Genomic DNA, 17,043 nt, shown 5'->3' on the forward strand with positions numbered 1-17,043 from the left:
TGTATATTTGTGCATTATTTAACTTAAAGTGTCAGATGGGATCAGGGAGATGCTGACTCATGTGTGGTCTTTTCCTACCAGAACCGCCATCATTTGTTCAGAGACTTGAGGACATGTCCTGTATGGTGGGCTCTGAAATATCCATGAAGTGCATGTTGTCTGGATCACTCCCCATGACTTTCCTCTGGATCAAGGATGATCATGAGCTCACAGAAGACGAGCACTTTAAGTTGTCCTCTGAACCCACGAGTGCCGTGTTGAATCTGAGAAATGCTCAGTTGTCCCACGGTGGAAAGTATGTGTGTGAGGCCCAGAACAGAGCTGGGACTCAGCGATGTGGCGCTGTACTGATGGTGACAGGTTTGTCAGATGTTTGCAGATCTTCTTCTAACTGCTGCTTCATGTCCAGCTTCCAGCTTCATTAACACTCTGGTTGCAGCTCATTCCTTCTGTTGTCTCAGAACCAGTATGCTTTCCAGAACACGCAGAGTCTGTCAGAGTAATGCAGGGAGACCCAGCCAGGCTTGAATGCAGGTTTTCAGGATCCGAACCAGTCCAGTCCAGGTGGAGGAAGGCGGGAAGGGAGCTGGCATCAGGCCAGAGATTCAGGATTGAGACTCAGCCTGCAGCTGCGCTCAGGATTATAAAAACAGAGAAAAGTGATTCTAGTGAATACGCCTGCCAGGTTTCAAATGCTGCTGTGCTCATATTCTACTGTGTTAGGTCACTTTGTTGTCCCTCATGAGGCCAGACTGTTTTCCTCAAACAACCAGCTTACCATTGTTTGCATGCTCTGTGTAACAGATGAAGTTATTGAGCCATGTTTCACTGTGAGGCAGACCGAAGCTGTAATCTTTAGCTCGTCTGGAGGCTGCTGTGAGCGGCTCGCAGCCAATGAAGGAAACAGTGGTACAAAGACGGGACAGAAATCTGCTCTGATGAGAAATGGTTGCTGTCCTGGAAGTGGTTGAGGTGGAGGGTGGAGACAGCGGCCGGATGTGCTAACTGCTGCCGGATCTAGTTGGTGAAAGGTTTGAGCTCATCTTCATCCTCATTTGTTTTCAGCTGAGACCACGTTGTGAAATGGTTTTGTTCACCAACAGAACCGCCATTTATTTTTAAATAAAGCCATTCTTTATTCATTCAGAGCCTCCTTCATTCACTGAAGATCAGTTGTCAGCTGAAGTTGTTCAAGGTTCAACAGCGGTGTTTGACTTCAGAGTGACAGGAAGCGCTCCATATATGGTCACATGGTTCAAAGACAAACAACCAATCAAATCCAGCCAAAAACATCTAGTTGCTGATAGAGAAAATGTGGGGTTGATAATCCAGGACTGTAATGTGGAAGATGTGGGTGCTTATGAGTGTGTGGTTGCCAGTGAGGTTGGAAGCTGCTGTGTCTCGGTTTGTCTCGCAGCACGTTTTCCAGACATTTTCACCCAGAACATCACCAGAACATTTACATTTACATCCTCTCTGTCCGTCAGTCCCTCCCACGTTTGTTCAGAAGGTAGAAAATGTCTCTGCTGTTCGGGGAGATCCGGCCGTCTTTCTCTGCTCCGTGGAAGGTTCCCTGCTGATCACTGTGCAATGGCAAAAAGACCAGAGCTGGATCCCAAAGGGTCCAACGATTGAGAGAACCTGTCAGAGCAAAGACGCCGTCCTCAGGATTCCCTCCTGTGACGGGACTCATAGCGGGAAGTACACCTGCCAGGCTGTAAACGAGGCAGGCTTCGATGTGTGTTTCGCAACACTTTCCGTACAAGGTGCTTCCACTTCCAGCTTGATTCACCTGCCTAACCTCACAGCTCGCTATCACTGCAATAACACACACTCACCTGTCTTTCCTGGTGCTGTAGAACCACCTACAGTTCAGGACAAGCCAGAGGTGGTCACAGTGACTGGTGGGGATCCGGTTAGTCTCCAGTGCAGAGTAGCCAGAACTCCTCAGATGAATACAAGATGGAGCACAGGTGGTAAAGAGCTCCAGCCAAGCGGAAAACATCGTCTTTACTATGAGAACAACCTCAGCAGCCTTTACATAGAGTCCTGCCAGCGGGAAGACGGCGGCGAGTACCTGATGGAAGTAGAAAACTCTGTGGGGGCATGCAGCTGTAAAGTCATGCTGATTGTTTTAGGTTTGTAGAAAACAGCAAAGCTTTCATAGAACCACATTTTCATTTCAAACCTGTCATGTTGTTTCAAACAGACCACGTAATTCCTCCCACGTTCACTCAGAAGTTAACAAACATCCAGGCACCGATGGGATCCGTGGTTCTGATGGAGTGCAGAGTGGTCGGTTCGCTTCCGTTATCTGTTGAATGGAACAAAGGAAAACAAAGAATCATCAACAGCCCGAAGTACAATCTCCTGCAGACTGAAAAGCGAGTCTGCCTGGAGTTCAGGCTGGTTGGAGGTGCAGATACAGGAGAGTACTCCTGCAGAGTCTGGAACGAAGCCGGCAGCTGTGCGTGCAGCGGCGTTCTGACAGCTAAAGGTTGGCATTCAGAGCTGATGACGTTGGCTGAGCAGCTGTTGGACATGCACCATAATCCTTTCTCTGTGTGGGTTTTAGTGCCACCGAAATTCGTATCTGAGCCGGAGTCTCAGGCTGTTCTACCAAAGTCTGACGTACTCTTCAGAAGCTCCTTTGAAGGCACCGCCCCGTTTGTGGTGAAATGGTTCAAGGATGACATGGAACTCATCACCGGACCCTCATGTACTGTTAGACTGGAGGGATTTTCTTCCTCTTTAGAGCTTGATTCAGTCGGGAATTTGCAAAGTGGAATTTATTCCTGCCAAGTTAGCAACCAAGCAGGGACAGTGAGAAGTGCAGCAGAGCTGTTGGTGAAAGGTTGGACTATTCTTTCTTCGTCCAGAACCATCACCACACCACATTTAACTCCATCTTTTTTCATTTTCACAGCTGCTCATCCTTCTACCTCCTACTTTCTTTCCAGCGATATGTGTTGTCGTCAGTCACCCGTCCGCATCCTCCATCCATTCCAGTCATGCACATGTTCCTCAGTGTTGACGATAGTAACTTCATCTTTTTTTGACTTTGCAGAGCCTCCTCAGTTTATCCTGAAACTGCCTCCCACTACGTTTGTGAAGCAGTGTGAAGGACACCGTCTTGAATGCAAGGCCACCAGCGCACGCTCCCTGAAAATGTGCTGGTACAAAAATGACCAAAAGGTAACCGATGGAGGCAACTATAAAACAATGTTGGTTGACTCGACGGCATACCTCCAGCTCCGCTCGGCGAGGTTTGACGATAATGGAGTCTACACATGTGAGGTTCATAATGATGCTGGCAGTGCAAGCTGCAGCACCACTCTCATTGTTCAAGGTCAGCTATCCAGCAGAAATCTCCACTGCACATCGTTTGTGGATTTGTTACCTCTAAGCTTAGCATGAAAGAGAAGGAGTACACATTCCTGATTTTGATATTACGGCTTGTGTTTGAGGTTTTATGACTGAAAAAGTCAGCATGGAAATGAGATTCCAGCCCTCCAGTGGATCAGATAGCATGAATCTGATTAGCATCTCTTTCCGAAGCAACATTTTCCTCGTTTTTGGTGGAATGACCACATACACCCGTATTATTTCTCTCATCTCACTAAGATATGAGCTTCTCCTCAGATTATGCAGTAGCATGAACCCGAGTCTAGACCTGTGTTTGATGAGGGTTTGGATGGATCCTCTAGCATGGACTGAACATCAGCATGACCCTCAATCAAGAATTTAAATCCACTGGAAATGCTCGGCTGAGTTGCTTGCCGTGAAGACTTGCTTGTCAGAACTCGTGAATGTTGCCTCTGTTAATATATCACAATATATTTTCCAGAGTCCCCGTCATTTACTAAAAGTCCAAGCCCAGTGGAGGGCGCTATAGGGAAAGATGCCTGCCTGCACTGTGAGATGTATGGCACTCAACCTTTCCAGGTGAACTGGTACAAAGACAAAAGGCCACTAAAGGAGAGTAGGAAGTACAAGATGGTGAGCGTAGGCAGCTCCACCACCCTTCATGTTATGAAACTGGAGCCTGATGATGCAGGTCTTTATGAGTGCAGGGTGTCAAACAATGTAGGAACCGAATTCTGCCGCACCACCGTTACTCTAACAGGTTAGTACAGAGCCATTTCCTCCAAGCTCGACCCACACGCGACCTCTTTTCCTCACGTATGATCTTTCCATCGTGATTCAGAACGACCGACCTTCGTCAAGAAGACTGTGGACCAGTCAGTGAAAGCTGGCCAGGAGCTGACACTGACGGCTACAGTCAAAGGGTCTGAGCCTCTGACTGTGTCCTGGGTCCAGGACAAAGATCACATTCTCCGAGACAGCGACAACAGGAAGATCACCTTTGAGAATAATGTGGCCATGCTCGTAGTGCCCAAAGCTGACTCAGCCACAGCTGGTACCTACCACTGCCAGCTGAGGAACGACTCTGGCGTCGTGGAGTCCGTCTCCCAAGTGACCGTTTTAGGTTTGTAGAAGTCCAGTGTTGATACCATCACTAGTAAACGTAGAAGAATGCAGTTAGATTAATATCTCCTTCCCATGACTGTAGAACCGGCAGCTGTGGTGGACAGCCCAGAGTCCATGAGCGTCAAGTCAGGAGAAAACGTTTCCCTTGAAGTTTCTGTGTCTGGTTCACCACAACTGAAAACAAAGTGGTTCAAGGACAACAAGGAGCTCAGCGCTGGCGCAAAGTATCAGATGTCCTTCATTAAGAAGGTGGCCATGCTGAAGATCCGGTCTGCTGAAAAGGCAGATGCTGGAGAGTACAAACTGGAGCTTACGAATCATGTTGGAAAAGCCTCGTGCAAAACTAAGCTCTCGGTCTCAGGTTGGTGACTCCTACATGCTCTCTTTTTTAGCTTCTGATTTAACGAGATCTTTTTAATTAGCAGACGGCTCAGAAACGACTGACATGTTTTTTAACAACAGATAAGTTGGTTCCACCGAGTTTCGTAAAGAAGCTGAAAGACACCCACCTTGTTGTGGGGAAACCTGGAGAGATGGAGTGTAAAGTTACCGGATCACCTCCGTTAACAACGTCCTGGTTCCACAACGGTCAGGAAATCAAGAGTGGTCCAAACTATGAGATCAGCTGCACAGATAACACCTGCCTACTGAGAGTATCAGCCATCCAGATGTCTGATTCTGGTAAATACACGTGTAAAGCTGTCAACGCTGCAGGAGCTGGCGAGACAAGTGCTTCCATGAATGTTACAGGTCAGTAAAAATGAAGACAAGGATGATTTCTGAGCACCGATCGGGTCATCACTGAAAGATAATAATCCACCCTTCCTATCTGAAACCAGAACCTCCGTCTTTTGTGGCTACACCCGAAGCCCAAGACACGTTGCCTGGCAAAAATGTCACTTTCTCAGCTAAAGTGAAAGGAAGCGCCCCTCTGAAAGTTAAATGGTTCAGGGGAGCTAAGGAAATGCAGCATGGAAGAGGCTGCGAGATCTCCATGAAGGGCGACGGGGCCACTTTGATGCTTCACAACGTTGACAAGTCCCATGCAGGAGAGTACACCTGCCAGGTCATTAACAGTGCAGGAAAGGAAAGCTGCCCAGTTCATCTGTTAGTGAAAGGTTTGTCAGCATGTTAGACTTCTTTTTAAACATATCGACTCCACTCCCAGTGAGTCTTGTGTAATGATGATGGAATTACGTCCCTCAGACCCAGTTCACTTTGTGAAGAAGCTGAAGGACTTTTCTTCGGAGAAGGGCAAGCCTCTGAGGCTTGAGGTCACCTTCTCTGGAACCCCCAGGGTGAATGTGACCTGGAAGAAGGATGGTAAACTCATCTGGGCCTCATATCAGTACAACGTGATAACCACGGACTCTTCCTGCATCCTGGAGGTTCTTAACTCTGACAGGATGGAGGCAGCCGGCAGATACTCTTGCGAAGTTGACAACGGAGTAGGAAGTGACAGATGTGAAGCACAAGTGTCAATTCTAGGTAAAGGCATTGTGCATGTTATTGGGCTTAGTTCTATCGTTCCCATTGTAAAGCTAATTCATGAGCAATCATTCACTCATTTATTAATTCATCCTTTCATATGTTCATCCACACCTTAACCGCCATCCATCATGTTTCCTTTTAGAGCGACCGTACTTTGTTGGCGAGATGGAGCCAGTGGAGGTAACTGCGGGTGGTGTGGTTACCCTGAAATACCACATTGCAGGGACTCCTGATATATCTGTAGCTTGGTTTAGTTCAGGGGGAAAGCTGCGCAAGTCAGACACATGCTCAATGGACTTCACAAAGGGTGTTGCCACTTTGAAGCTGATCAAGACAACCAAGTTCAGTCAGGGTGAATACACCTGCAAGGCCGAGAACCGGATTGGTTCAGCCTCCGCCAGCTGCAGCGTGACGGTGAAAGGTGATACTCCTCTTCAACTTCAAACCTTAACATATACATCAACAACCAGTCTTGGGATAAAAGTACAGATGTAGCTTCCCTTCATAGTCCTCATGGTGTTTTTGCTAAAGTTATTTATTACATTGTCAATAAGGGCTAAACTAACTCTGACATAGAGGCATCATGCATGGCGGCATCATGAACCAGTTTCTGAACCCAGCACTGCTTCTCTCAGAACCTGTGCGCTTCATCGCGAAGCTGGAAGACACTACTTTCATAGTCGGTCAGCCGCTGAGGCTAATCTGCACGTACGCTGGGAGCCAGAGGGTCTACGTGACGTGGAAGAAAGATGGCAAGCTGATCTGGGCGTCCTATCAGTACAACGTTAAAACCACGGACTCCGTCTGCATTCTGGAGGTCCTGAACAGCGACAGGCCGGAAGCAGCCGGAACATACACCTGTGAGATTTCCAACGGGGTTGGAACCGACGTTTGCCACGCTCGTGTCAGCCTAGGTAATGTCACCACCTATAAAACACCATCTGTGTCAACAACTGCTGCCACTTGTTGCCGTTTCTTAGCTCCGACACGTTGTGGTTCTTCTCTAGGACTAAAACAATGACCTCAGTTAATTTACACAGCTTTATTACCCATGTGCTAGCATAACAAACTACATTCAGCTAACCCACCCATTGCTCCTCTCAGAACCAGTTCGCTTCACGAACATGCTGAAAGACACATGTTTCCGTCTGCGCGAGCCTTTGACCCTGAAGTGCACGTACACTGGGAGCCAGAGAGTAAATGTGACCTGGAAGAAGGATGGCAAACTCATCTGGGCGTCCTATAAGTACAACGTCAAGACCACCCATGACTCCTGCATCCTGGAGGTCCTGAACAGTGACCGAGAGGAAGCCATTGGAAAATACACGTGTGAAATTTCCAATGCCGCTGGAAGTGACATCTGCCACGCTAACGTTAAGCTAGGTAAAGCACATTGCCTGCTCACCCCCTTCTCACACTGTAAGGTTAACAAATTAACTTCCACAGTTTGTCATGTAAGCAGTTTGTTTTCAGTCTAACTCCACCACTGCTAACTGATCTCTAGAACCCGTCCGCTTTGTGAGAAAACTGAAAAACACCTTTTATAAGATCGGCCATCAGTTGACGCTCAAGTGCACGTTCACCGGCAGTCAGAGGATTTATGTCAGCTGGATGAAGGATGGAAAACCCATCTGGGCATCGTACAAATACAACGTCAAAACCACCAACTGCTCCAGCACCCTGGAGGTTCTGAACAGTGACAGCCGGGAAGCTGTTGGTAAATACTCCTGCGAGATTTCCAATTCAGAGGGCACCGATATCTGCCATGCTATGGTCAAGATAGGTAAACTACCCTGTCCCCATCGGTCCATTCACATTATGTTCATTTGCTTGCTGTAATATAAAGAACAGTCAACTAACATCAACATTACCTCCTGTAGAACCTGTGAGGTTTGTCAAAGAGCTGGAGGACACCACTTTCAGACTGGGCCAGCCGCTGACGCTGTACTGTGGATACAGCGCCAGCCCCAGGGTCTATGTAAGCTGGTGGAAGGATGGGAAACCCATCTGGGCTTCCTATAAGTACAACGTCAAGACCACAGATAACTCCTGCGTCCTGGAGGTCCTGAACAGCCACCGTCTAGAAGCAGCAGGAAGATACTCCTGTGAAATTTCTAACTCTGAGAACACCGCTGTCTGCTATGCCCAGGTCACCCTAGGTAAATCCCAGCGAGGCTAGTTATTTTCAGCTTTTCACGGTGAAACAGGACCAACGTGTACGGCCATGTAAAGGTTGAAGCCAGCCCTCCAACTCTTACATAATCATCCTGACAGATCACACAAGTCGTTACTGAACAGCAACTCAAACAGAACCAGTGTGAAAAACTGCTTCCTCTCCACCATCCATCAGCTTGTAGAAGCTGGACTCTGGACCACTGAGACCTCCTCCCCCTCCAGCCAGTCTGGATCCTGTAGTCAGTATGAGGTCTGGACTCTGACTGGACCACTGAGACCTCCTCCCCCTTCCAGCCAGTCTGGATCCTGTAGTCAGGATTGTGTCTGGACTCTGGACCACTGAGACCTCCTCCCCCTCCAGCCAGCCTGGATCCTGTAGTCAGGATTGGGTCTGGACTCTGGACCACTGAGACCTCCTCCCCCTCCAGCCAGTCTGGATCCTGTAGTCAGGATGAGTCTGGACTCTGGACCACTGAGACCTCCTCCCCCTCCAGCCTGTCTGGATCCTGTAGTCAGGATTGGGTCTGGACTCTGACTGGACCACTGACACCTCCTCCCACTCCAGCCAGTCTGGATCCTGTAGTCAGGATTGGGTCTGGACTCTGGACCACTGACACCTCCTCCCCCTCCAGCCAGTCTGGATCCTGTAGTCAGGATTGGGTCTGGACTCTGACTGGACCACTGAGACCTCCTCCCCCTCCAGCCAGTCTGGATCCTGTAGTCAGGATTGGGTCTGGACTCTGGACCACTGACACCTCCTCCCCCTCCAGCCAGTCTGGATCCTGTAGTCAGGATGAGGTCTGGACTCTGACTGGACCACTGAGACCTCCTCCCCCTCCAGCCTGTCTGGATCCTGTAGTCAGGATTGGGTCTGGACTCTGACTGGACCACTGATACCTCCTCCCCCTCCAGATCCTGTAGTCAGGATTGGGTTTGGACTCTGGACCACTGAGACCTCCTCCCCCTCCAGCCAGTCTGGATCCTGTAGTCAGGATGAGGTCTGGACTCTGGACCACTGAGACCTCCTCCCCCTCCAGCCAGTCTGGATCCTGTAGTTAGGATGAGGTCTGGACTCTGACTGGACCTGGTTCTAGTGTAGATCTGCTGCTGTGTTTGGGATTTTTGTGCTGCTGTACGAGACAGTTTCAGCTTCAGCTGTGGGACAGATGGACTCACATCCGACTCTAGAAGACTTTAGTATCCAGAGGAGTTCATGGTCCATCAATGACTGCAGGTGTCCAGACCATCATACTTCCACCGCCGTGCTGACAGCTGCTATGAGGTGTTTAAGGACCAAACATGTCCACCTTGGTCTGGTCTGTTCAGAGGACCTGGTTCCAGACATCTGGTGGTTTGTCCAGATGTAGCTTCGCCAGCCTGAGCCGTGCTGCATTCAGTCTGTTTCTGACTGGACGAACATGAACTTTAACATCTAAACTGAGCTAACTGAGCCCTGGAGGGTGTGAGATGGAGATCTGGGGAGTGAATTTCTCCACTGTGAGATTAATAAAGTCTAATCTAATCTAATCTAATCTAATCTAATCTAATCTAATCTAATTAGCAGCAGCTGACGGAAGGGTTGACATAGTTCTTCACACCCTGAGCTCAGCATTAAAGACGAAGGCCTGCTGTTCAGCACACCTCCTTCCTGGAGTTTCCTTCGTGTCTATTCTGGACTTACGGGACACGTTCAGGTGATGTGTCGGGTTCAGTGTAATGGTTTTAGTCCAAGTTGAGGAGTTGGGAATTTGAGTTTGAGAGCATCCTGAAAACATGGTTTGAAAAACTGGAAGAAATGAGCCTCATTCATAGGTTTTCATAATTATTCACTAACTCACATCTCAGTTATCTTCACTCACTAACACCTCATCCTTGCCTTGTAGAACCCATGCGCTTTGTGAAAAAGCTGGAGGACGTGACCTTTAGGGTTGGCCAGCCTCTGAAGCTTCAGGTCACATATACAGGCAGCCCTCATGTGTATGTGAGCTGGAAGAAGGATGGCAAACCAATCTGGGCTTCCTATAAGTACAACGTCAAGACCAAAGACGGCTCCTGTGTCCTGGAGGTCCTCAACAGCGACCGAGAGGAGGCTGCTGGGAAATATTTCTGTGAAATATCAAATCCTTGTAGCTCTGCTGTCTGTCACGCTCATGTCAGACTAGGTAAATGCTCCCTAACATACTCACTCACTGATTGGCTAACAGGTTAGCTCACATGACATGACTAACACCACTGTTGCTTCTCTCAGAACCTGTGCGCTTGGTGAAAAAGCTAGAAGACATGTCGTACAAGCTGGGCGATCCACTAACCCTGACCGGCACGTTCACTGGCAGTCAGAGAATCCACGTGAGCTGGACGAAGGACGGCAAGCCCATCTGGGCTTCGTACAAATACAACATCAGGACCACCGATTCCTCGTGCACTCTTGAAGTTCTCAATAGTGACAGAGAAGAAGCAGCTGGGGTTTACTCTTGTCAAGTTTCCAATGCCGAGGGCTCGGATGTCTGCGATGGTTATGTCATTTGTAAAACAACCAAAAAAGGTACAACCTCATCTCATCTCATCTCATGCACTAACAGGGAACGCACAAGCCAAGCAGAAGGTTTAATTCTCTGTAGGACTCGCTCTGTTCCACCAGCTTTTGTTGAGCAGCTTCACGCCGGTCCTCTTTGCTGAAAGCGAGGCGTTTTTGGTTCGTACCAAACCATTCTGGATAAAATGAAAGTGTGTGCTGTCTGATGATCCGTTTAAATGTCAGCAAGGTCACAAATCAGGTCAGACTCCAGCTGACGTGGACGCTGGGTGAAGGGATCGATCCCATCATCACACTTTCTACATGCTCAGTGACTAATAGAAGAATACGAAGACGAACAAGAAGATTTTAGCAAACATCTGCGCGAACAGCTCGTTTTGAGCCTTTCAACCACTGAGATGCTCAAAGCTTTCAACGACCACATATGCCCCACAGTCCAGTCCTCATCAGGACCCGAACGCCCCCACGGTTCAAGCAGCAGCGTGAGAGTAGCGGCTGGTCGGTCCAGGTGTTAGCACGACGTAAAGGCAACCGCTGTCAGATGGATCTGTCTTTGATTTCACACCAGAACTCGTCTAGCGTCATGTTTTCATTGGACAAATGGAGGAAACGGAGCGATGACTTAGTTCAACAGAAGCTGGTAGAACAGGCCGTCCAGGCTGGTTCTGCTAGAGTCCAGCCATGCTGGCTCTCCATCACCTCTGCATCTAACAGCCATCACTGCTTCACAGAAGCCGCTCGCTTCATCAGGAAGCTGGAAAACACCACCTTCAGAGTGGGCGAGCCGCTGGCGCTCAGAGTGGTGTTTGTCGGTAGCCCGAGATTGAACGTGAGCTGGAGGAAAGACGGGAGGGTGATCTGGGCCTCTTATCAGTACAACGTCAAGACGACGGACTGCGGCTGCGTTCTGGAGGTTCTGAACAGCGACCGAGAGGAAGCTCAGGGGAGATACACTTGTGAAATCTCCAACTCCGAAGGCTCAGATATCTGCCATGCTTATGTTAAGCTAGGTAACAGTAACCTGCAACGTTTACTGCATGAGTCACCCCCATAGTCCCACCCACATAGCTTTTCATCTCAGCTTCCTCCACCCACACAGCACAGACTGTAGTCTCTGGTCCTCAGCATGCAAACCCTGCTTTCTCACACTGACTCCAACATTGCTTCTCTCAGAACCAGTCCGGTTTGTCAGGAAGCTAACGGACGTGGCCCATGAGCTCGGTAAACCCCTGAGGCTGGAGTGCACCTACACCGGGAGCCAGAGGGTGTACGTGACCTGGAAGAAGGACGACAAGCTCATCTGGGCTTCGTACCTGTACAACGTGAAAACCAGCGACTCGTCTTGCGTTCTGGAGGTCCTGAACAGCGACAGAGCTGCTGCGGCAGGAAAATACACCTGCCAAATTTCCAACGCTGAAGGAACTGACACCTGTCACGCTCATGTTAAAATAGGTAACACACTAACCAACACATGTCACCATCACCCCACAGAGCAGCTAACACTAACCCACAGCAGCTGCTTTATGTCAGCTGGTTACCAGGAGGAACTCTGTCATGTCAGAAGTCCTGGATTGTGTAGAGATGAGTTTCAGGCTGGTTGGTCTGGTTTTATTCTGGTGTCAGGACAGTCTGAGAGCTCTGCCATGTTGAGGTCAGATAAATGTCTACTGGGCAGGTAGGGAGAATTTCCTGCGTTTCGCTGCTGTTCCTGTCGTCTCATTGGCTGAACTGTGCTGCTTCCTCTGCTGCTGGGGTAAAGGCCCAGAGGCCTGGTGAAGGATGCTCAGATTTTCAGTTCTAACCTTCTCCTGTGTCATAACATGTTCTCATTTTCTTCATTTTCTCCCTCACAAACAGAACGCAAAGTCTCCCCAACCTTCACCAAGAAGCCCTCTGAGTCCATGATGGATTCAGTAGGTAAGACGGTAAAGATGGAGGGCAGGTTGTCGGGCTCCCTGCCGCTGACTGTCACCTGGTACAAGGACGACAGAGAGATCTATCCGTCAGACAAATACGACGTCAGCTTCAAGAACAACATGGCAGTGCTGTCCGTCAGAGCCTCCGGCGTCTCTGACAGCGGTGTTTACACCTGCAACGCTTCCAACGATGCAGGAGAAGCTTCATTTCGGGTCTCCCTCACAGTTTCAGGTAGGACCGGATCTCTAAACCCAGCTGGGCCTCATGCTGGCTTCTATGGAAGCTTTCACGTTAATAATCCCTCTCATGTGAAATCAGTCACATTAGGACTTGAGTGTAATCCAGTACTTTGTTAATCCAGGTTTCCTCTGAAGGTTTTTAATAACTACTGCAGAAAGTTCTGTTACCGTGTGAATGTCCAGCTTTCCTCTGCTCACTCCTTCAGAATCTACCCAGCCTCCTAAATTTGATGTCCCTCTGAAACCGCTGACGGTGACCGAGGGGGAGAAGCTCAGCCTCCAATGCCACGTCAGAGGCTCTCCTCCTCTCACCATCCAGTGGATGAAGGACAGGAGGGAGCTGAAGTCCGACGCCAGCACCAAAATCACGTTTGCTCATGGGACGGCCTGCCTCGAGGTCAGCCCGGTGTCAAAGACCCACGCAGGGGATTACCTGTGTAAGGCCGGAAACGCTGCCGGTACCGACTTCTGCAAGTCCAAAGTCACCGTGAAAGGTAACCATACCTCCCTCCATCCATCCATTCATCCATCCCTCCATCCATCCATCCATCCATCCCTCCATCCATCCATCCCTCCATCCATCCATCCATCCATCCATCCATCCCTCCCTCCATCCATCCATCCATCCATCCATCCCTCCATCCATTCATCCCTCCACCCATCCCTCCATCCCTCCATCCATCCATCCATCCATCCATCCATCCATCCATCCCTCCATCCATCCATCCATCCCTCCATCCATCCATCCATCCATCCATCCATCCATCCCTCCATCCATTCATCCCTCCACCCATCCCTCCATCCCTCCATCCATCCATCCATCCATCCATCCCTCCATCCATCCATCCCTCCATCCATCCATCCATCCATTGCTCCATCCATCCCTCCATCCATCCATCCATCCATCCATCCATCCCTCCATCCATCCATCCATCCATCCAGCCGCACAACATACAAACATATAGTTCATAAATAATGACCAAATTAAGGAAAACCAGTGGATCTCATCAAGTCTTCTCTGTGATTGAATCCTTCATCCTGAGCTGCACAAGAAGACAGTAAAGTGGAAAACCTCCATCAGGACCAGAACCAGGAAAGAAAACCTCCATCAGAACCAGAACCAGGAAAGAAAACCTCCATCAGGACCAGAACCAGGAAGGAAAACCTCCATCAGAACCAGAACCAGGAAAGAAAACCTCCATCAGGACCAGAACCAGGAAGGAAAGCCTTCACCAAGACCAGAACCAGGAAGAAAAACCTCCATCAAGACCAGAACCAGGAAGGAAAACCAGTTGGGGGTGGAGAGGACAAGAAAGAGGGTGAACCAGCTGCAGAACTCTGATCCAGGGATTGAGAAAGAAGAAGAGAAACACAGATGAACAACAACAGATGTTTCTACATGGAGAAAAGTGTGAAGGCTTCATGGATAAAAGTAAATCTGATTATCATCCGCATAGCAACAAACATTTATGCCATACTGTAAGCATGGACAACGTGGTCCAAGTACAGAACCCTGAGGAACTCTGTGACTCTCTGGTGTGTGAGGAAGACTCATCGTTTCCATGAAGAAACTGGAATCTGTCAGATAAATGACTTAAATTACATCACTCTGATGTGGTTCCTTTAATCCCAACAACATGTTGAAGACTCTGAAACAGAGTTTCCGGATCAGGGGGGTGGTGGTGGATCAGATCATGGAGCCTATCTGAAGAGATTATTGGAACCTTCACCAGTTTGGTTCTGTGAATGCTGGTTTCTGGTTTAATCACAGCTATTTTAAAATCCAGAGGTACATATCCTGTTAATAGAAATGCTGTATATTAATCAGATTCAATGAGCTAATCAACTGATGAGCTAATATTATGTCAACCGATCCCGTATGAGCCCGCCCCTTGTTTACCTCAGTATGCAAGTTAGCGATGGCAAGGATCAGTGATGACTTCACTATTGTCTATTCTCTGGTCTCAAATCCTGGTTATTGATGCTTTGCTTGGGTGTTCCACTCATCCCTACAACTCCTTTTCAGATAAAGGAGCACAGCCCACCCCCACCGAGGCCGCCCCTGCTGCAGCCCCGGTCAAAAGGCTCGACAACCTGTTCTTCATCGAGGAGCCCAAAAACATTTCTGTCTCAGAGAGTAAGGAACAAAGGCGTCCTCAGTTTGTCGCTCATTTCCAGTTTAATCATCTTCATTAACGTTGTTTCCTTCTGTCTTTTTGCAGAGGGCACTGCTACCTTCATCGCCAAGATCGGAGGCGACCCAATCCCCAGCGTGAAGTGGATGAAAGGAAAATGGAGACAGATCACCGCCGGTGGTCGGATCTCCATCGAACACAAGGGTCAGGATGCCAAACTGGAGATCAGAGAGGTGACCAAGTCTGACTCAGGTCCCTACAGGTGCATCGCCACCAACAAACATGGAGAAATCGAGTGTGGAGCTGAGATGGAGGTCACCAAGAAGGAGGAGGCGGAAGGAATCGGAGACATGAGGACCAGACTGAAGAAGTGAGGCTCACAGCTGATGGCTGGTGGATGGGAAGCTACTGAGGCTGAAAGTCTGACTGTGCTTCTCTTTTTTCTTCAGGACTCCTTCCAAACAGAAGAGTCCCAAGAAGGAAGGAGACATCAATATAGTGGAGCTGCTCAGAGGTCACGACCCCAAAGATTATGAGAGGATCCTGCGTGAGCACGGTATCCACGACTATCGGGCCATCCTGCAGGCCGTGGAGTTCCTGAAGAGGGAGAGGGAGATGGAGACGGGAAGAGCGGTACGACAGACCACCTCCACGGAGGTTCGGTAATGTGAAGTTTCTGAGTGGTCCTGGTCCTCAGAGGCACAGGAGACCACATACTGGTGAGGGGTCCAGGTCTGGTCTTGAACCCAGGCCTGTTGAGACCAGGACTTAGAGTGACTCAGCATGTGATCTGAATTCTGGGATGAAAGTTGTGTTTTCAGAACGCAGAGTCTGGATCTCAGACACCTGGATGTGTTTCAAGAACCGGTCCACCAGGTGTCTACCGTCTGATCCAGACATGGATCCTGTGGTCCAGCTCGGGCTTCCTGCTGCGTGGCCCTGCTTGCTGGTTGTGTTCTGGATCGCAGCTGGAAGCTGTTGATCTTTAACTGCTGTCATCTGTTCTGCTGCAGGAGGTTGAACATGGCGGCCGGGTTGAAGAGGAGGACATGGCCCGACTGATTGAGCAGCTGGAGGGACGCGTCAGCGCCGAGGTAAAAACTGTTTCAGCAGCAGAAAGCCCTGATGGGACGGCCACATGGTGTTCTGGTCCCCTGACAGCGTTTAAAAAGACAAAAACACAACAGAGAGTTGCTTTAAAAGCGTTTGTCATCCTCAGCCCGTCTCCGTGCTGGATGACATCAGCGACCAGACCATCGCTGAGAACCAGAGCGCCACCTTCGAGTGCCGCATCCGGATCAACTACCCAGAGATCACTCTGACCTGGTACAAAGGCACCCAGAAACTGGACAACAGCGACAAGTACGACATCAGCAGCGTGGGCGATCTTCACTGCCTGAAGATCAAGAGCTGCCAGGCCAAAGACCAGGGCAACTACCGGGTGGTGTGTGGTCCTCACATCTCCAATGCCAAGCTCACCGTCACAGGTAAGACATGGACGTCCTCCCGCTGGACTCGGGTGTCTTTAACGTGTCTGTTTCAGGTTTCAGGACTGGTGAGCAGAACTAACCCAGCTCAGACTGACCTCTTCAGACCTGCTGGTCCTCCTGCAGCTTCTATTTGTCGTCTGTTGCGTTCTGCTTGTTTTCTTCTGCGTCTGTGACGTGAAACTTTAGACAAAACCAGAAAAAAGCCTGAACGATAATAAGCAGGATAATCGGACTGTGGTTGTCTTTTAGCCAACCAAATTCAGTTCACTAAACGCATCCAAAGCATCGAGGTCAATGAACGCCACTCCGCCACCTTCGAGTGCGAGCTGTCCTTCGACAACGCCACCGTCACATGGTACAAAGACTCCTGGGAGCTTAGAGAAAGCCCCAAATATAACTTCAGGACCGAAGGCCGGCGGCACTTTATGACCATCCGCAACGTCACCGCAGAGGATGAAGGTTTGTTCGCTTTCCTCAGACTCACCCCCAAATCTCTAAAACCACCCGGCTCACCTGAGTCTGAAATGAAATGGTCTGAGGGACAGAAAGACTAATGTGGATGTGTCCGCCCG

At 49.4% G+C, this 17,043-nt stretch overlaps 1 protein-coding gene across 1 annotated transcript in view; it reads left to right on the top strand.

Moving 5' to 3' along the window:
• Positions 1-17,043, top strand: part of LOC121650515 (titin-like) — a 202,438-nt gene that overhangs the window by 52,045 nt on the left and 133,350 nt on the right. The window contains 29 exon segments of the mRNA XM_042002069.1: positions 82-360; positions 462-716; positions 805-909; positions 1,148-1,420; positions 1,488-1,766; positions 1,860-2,138; positions 2,210-2,497; positions 2,576-2,854; positions 3,068-3,349; positions 3,848-4,126; positions 4,208-4,489; positions 4,574-4,852; positions 4,954-5,241; positions 5,331-5,609; positions 5,698-5,979; positions 6,125-6,403; positions 6,618-6,896; positions 7,087-7,365; positions 7,487-7,765; positions 7,863-8,044; positions 11,604-11,706; positions 12,548-12,838; positions 13,143-13,340; positions 14,873-14,983; positions 15,069-15,351; positions 15,431-15,614; positions 15,995-16,075; positions 16,201-16,468; positions 16,721-16,930. Coding sequence (XP_041858003.1) covers positions 82-360; positions 462-716; positions 805-909; positions 1,148-1,420; positions 1,488-1,766; positions 1,860-2,138; positions 2,210-2,497; positions 2,576-2,854; positions 3,068-3,349; positions 3,848-4,126; positions 4,208-4,489; positions 4,574-4,852; positions 4,954-5,241; positions 5,331-5,609; positions 5,698-5,979; positions 6,125-6,403; positions 6,618-6,896; positions 7,087-7,365; positions 7,487-7,765; positions 7,863-8,044; positions 11,604-11,706; positions 12,548-12,838; positions 13,143-13,340; positions 14,873-14,983; positions 15,069-15,351; positions 15,431-15,614; positions 15,995-16,075; positions 16,201-16,468; positions 16,721-16,930 — 7,035 coding nt within the window.

Source organism: Melanotaenia boesemani, chromosome 12 (genome assembly GCF_017639745.1).
Source record: "Melanotaenia boesemani isolate fMelBoe1 chromosome 12, fMelBoe1.pri, whole genome shotgun sequence".
NCBI classification, from domain to species: Eukaryota; Metazoa; Chordata; class Actinopteri; order Atheriniformes; family Melanotaeniidae; genus Melanotaenia; species Melanotaenia boesemani.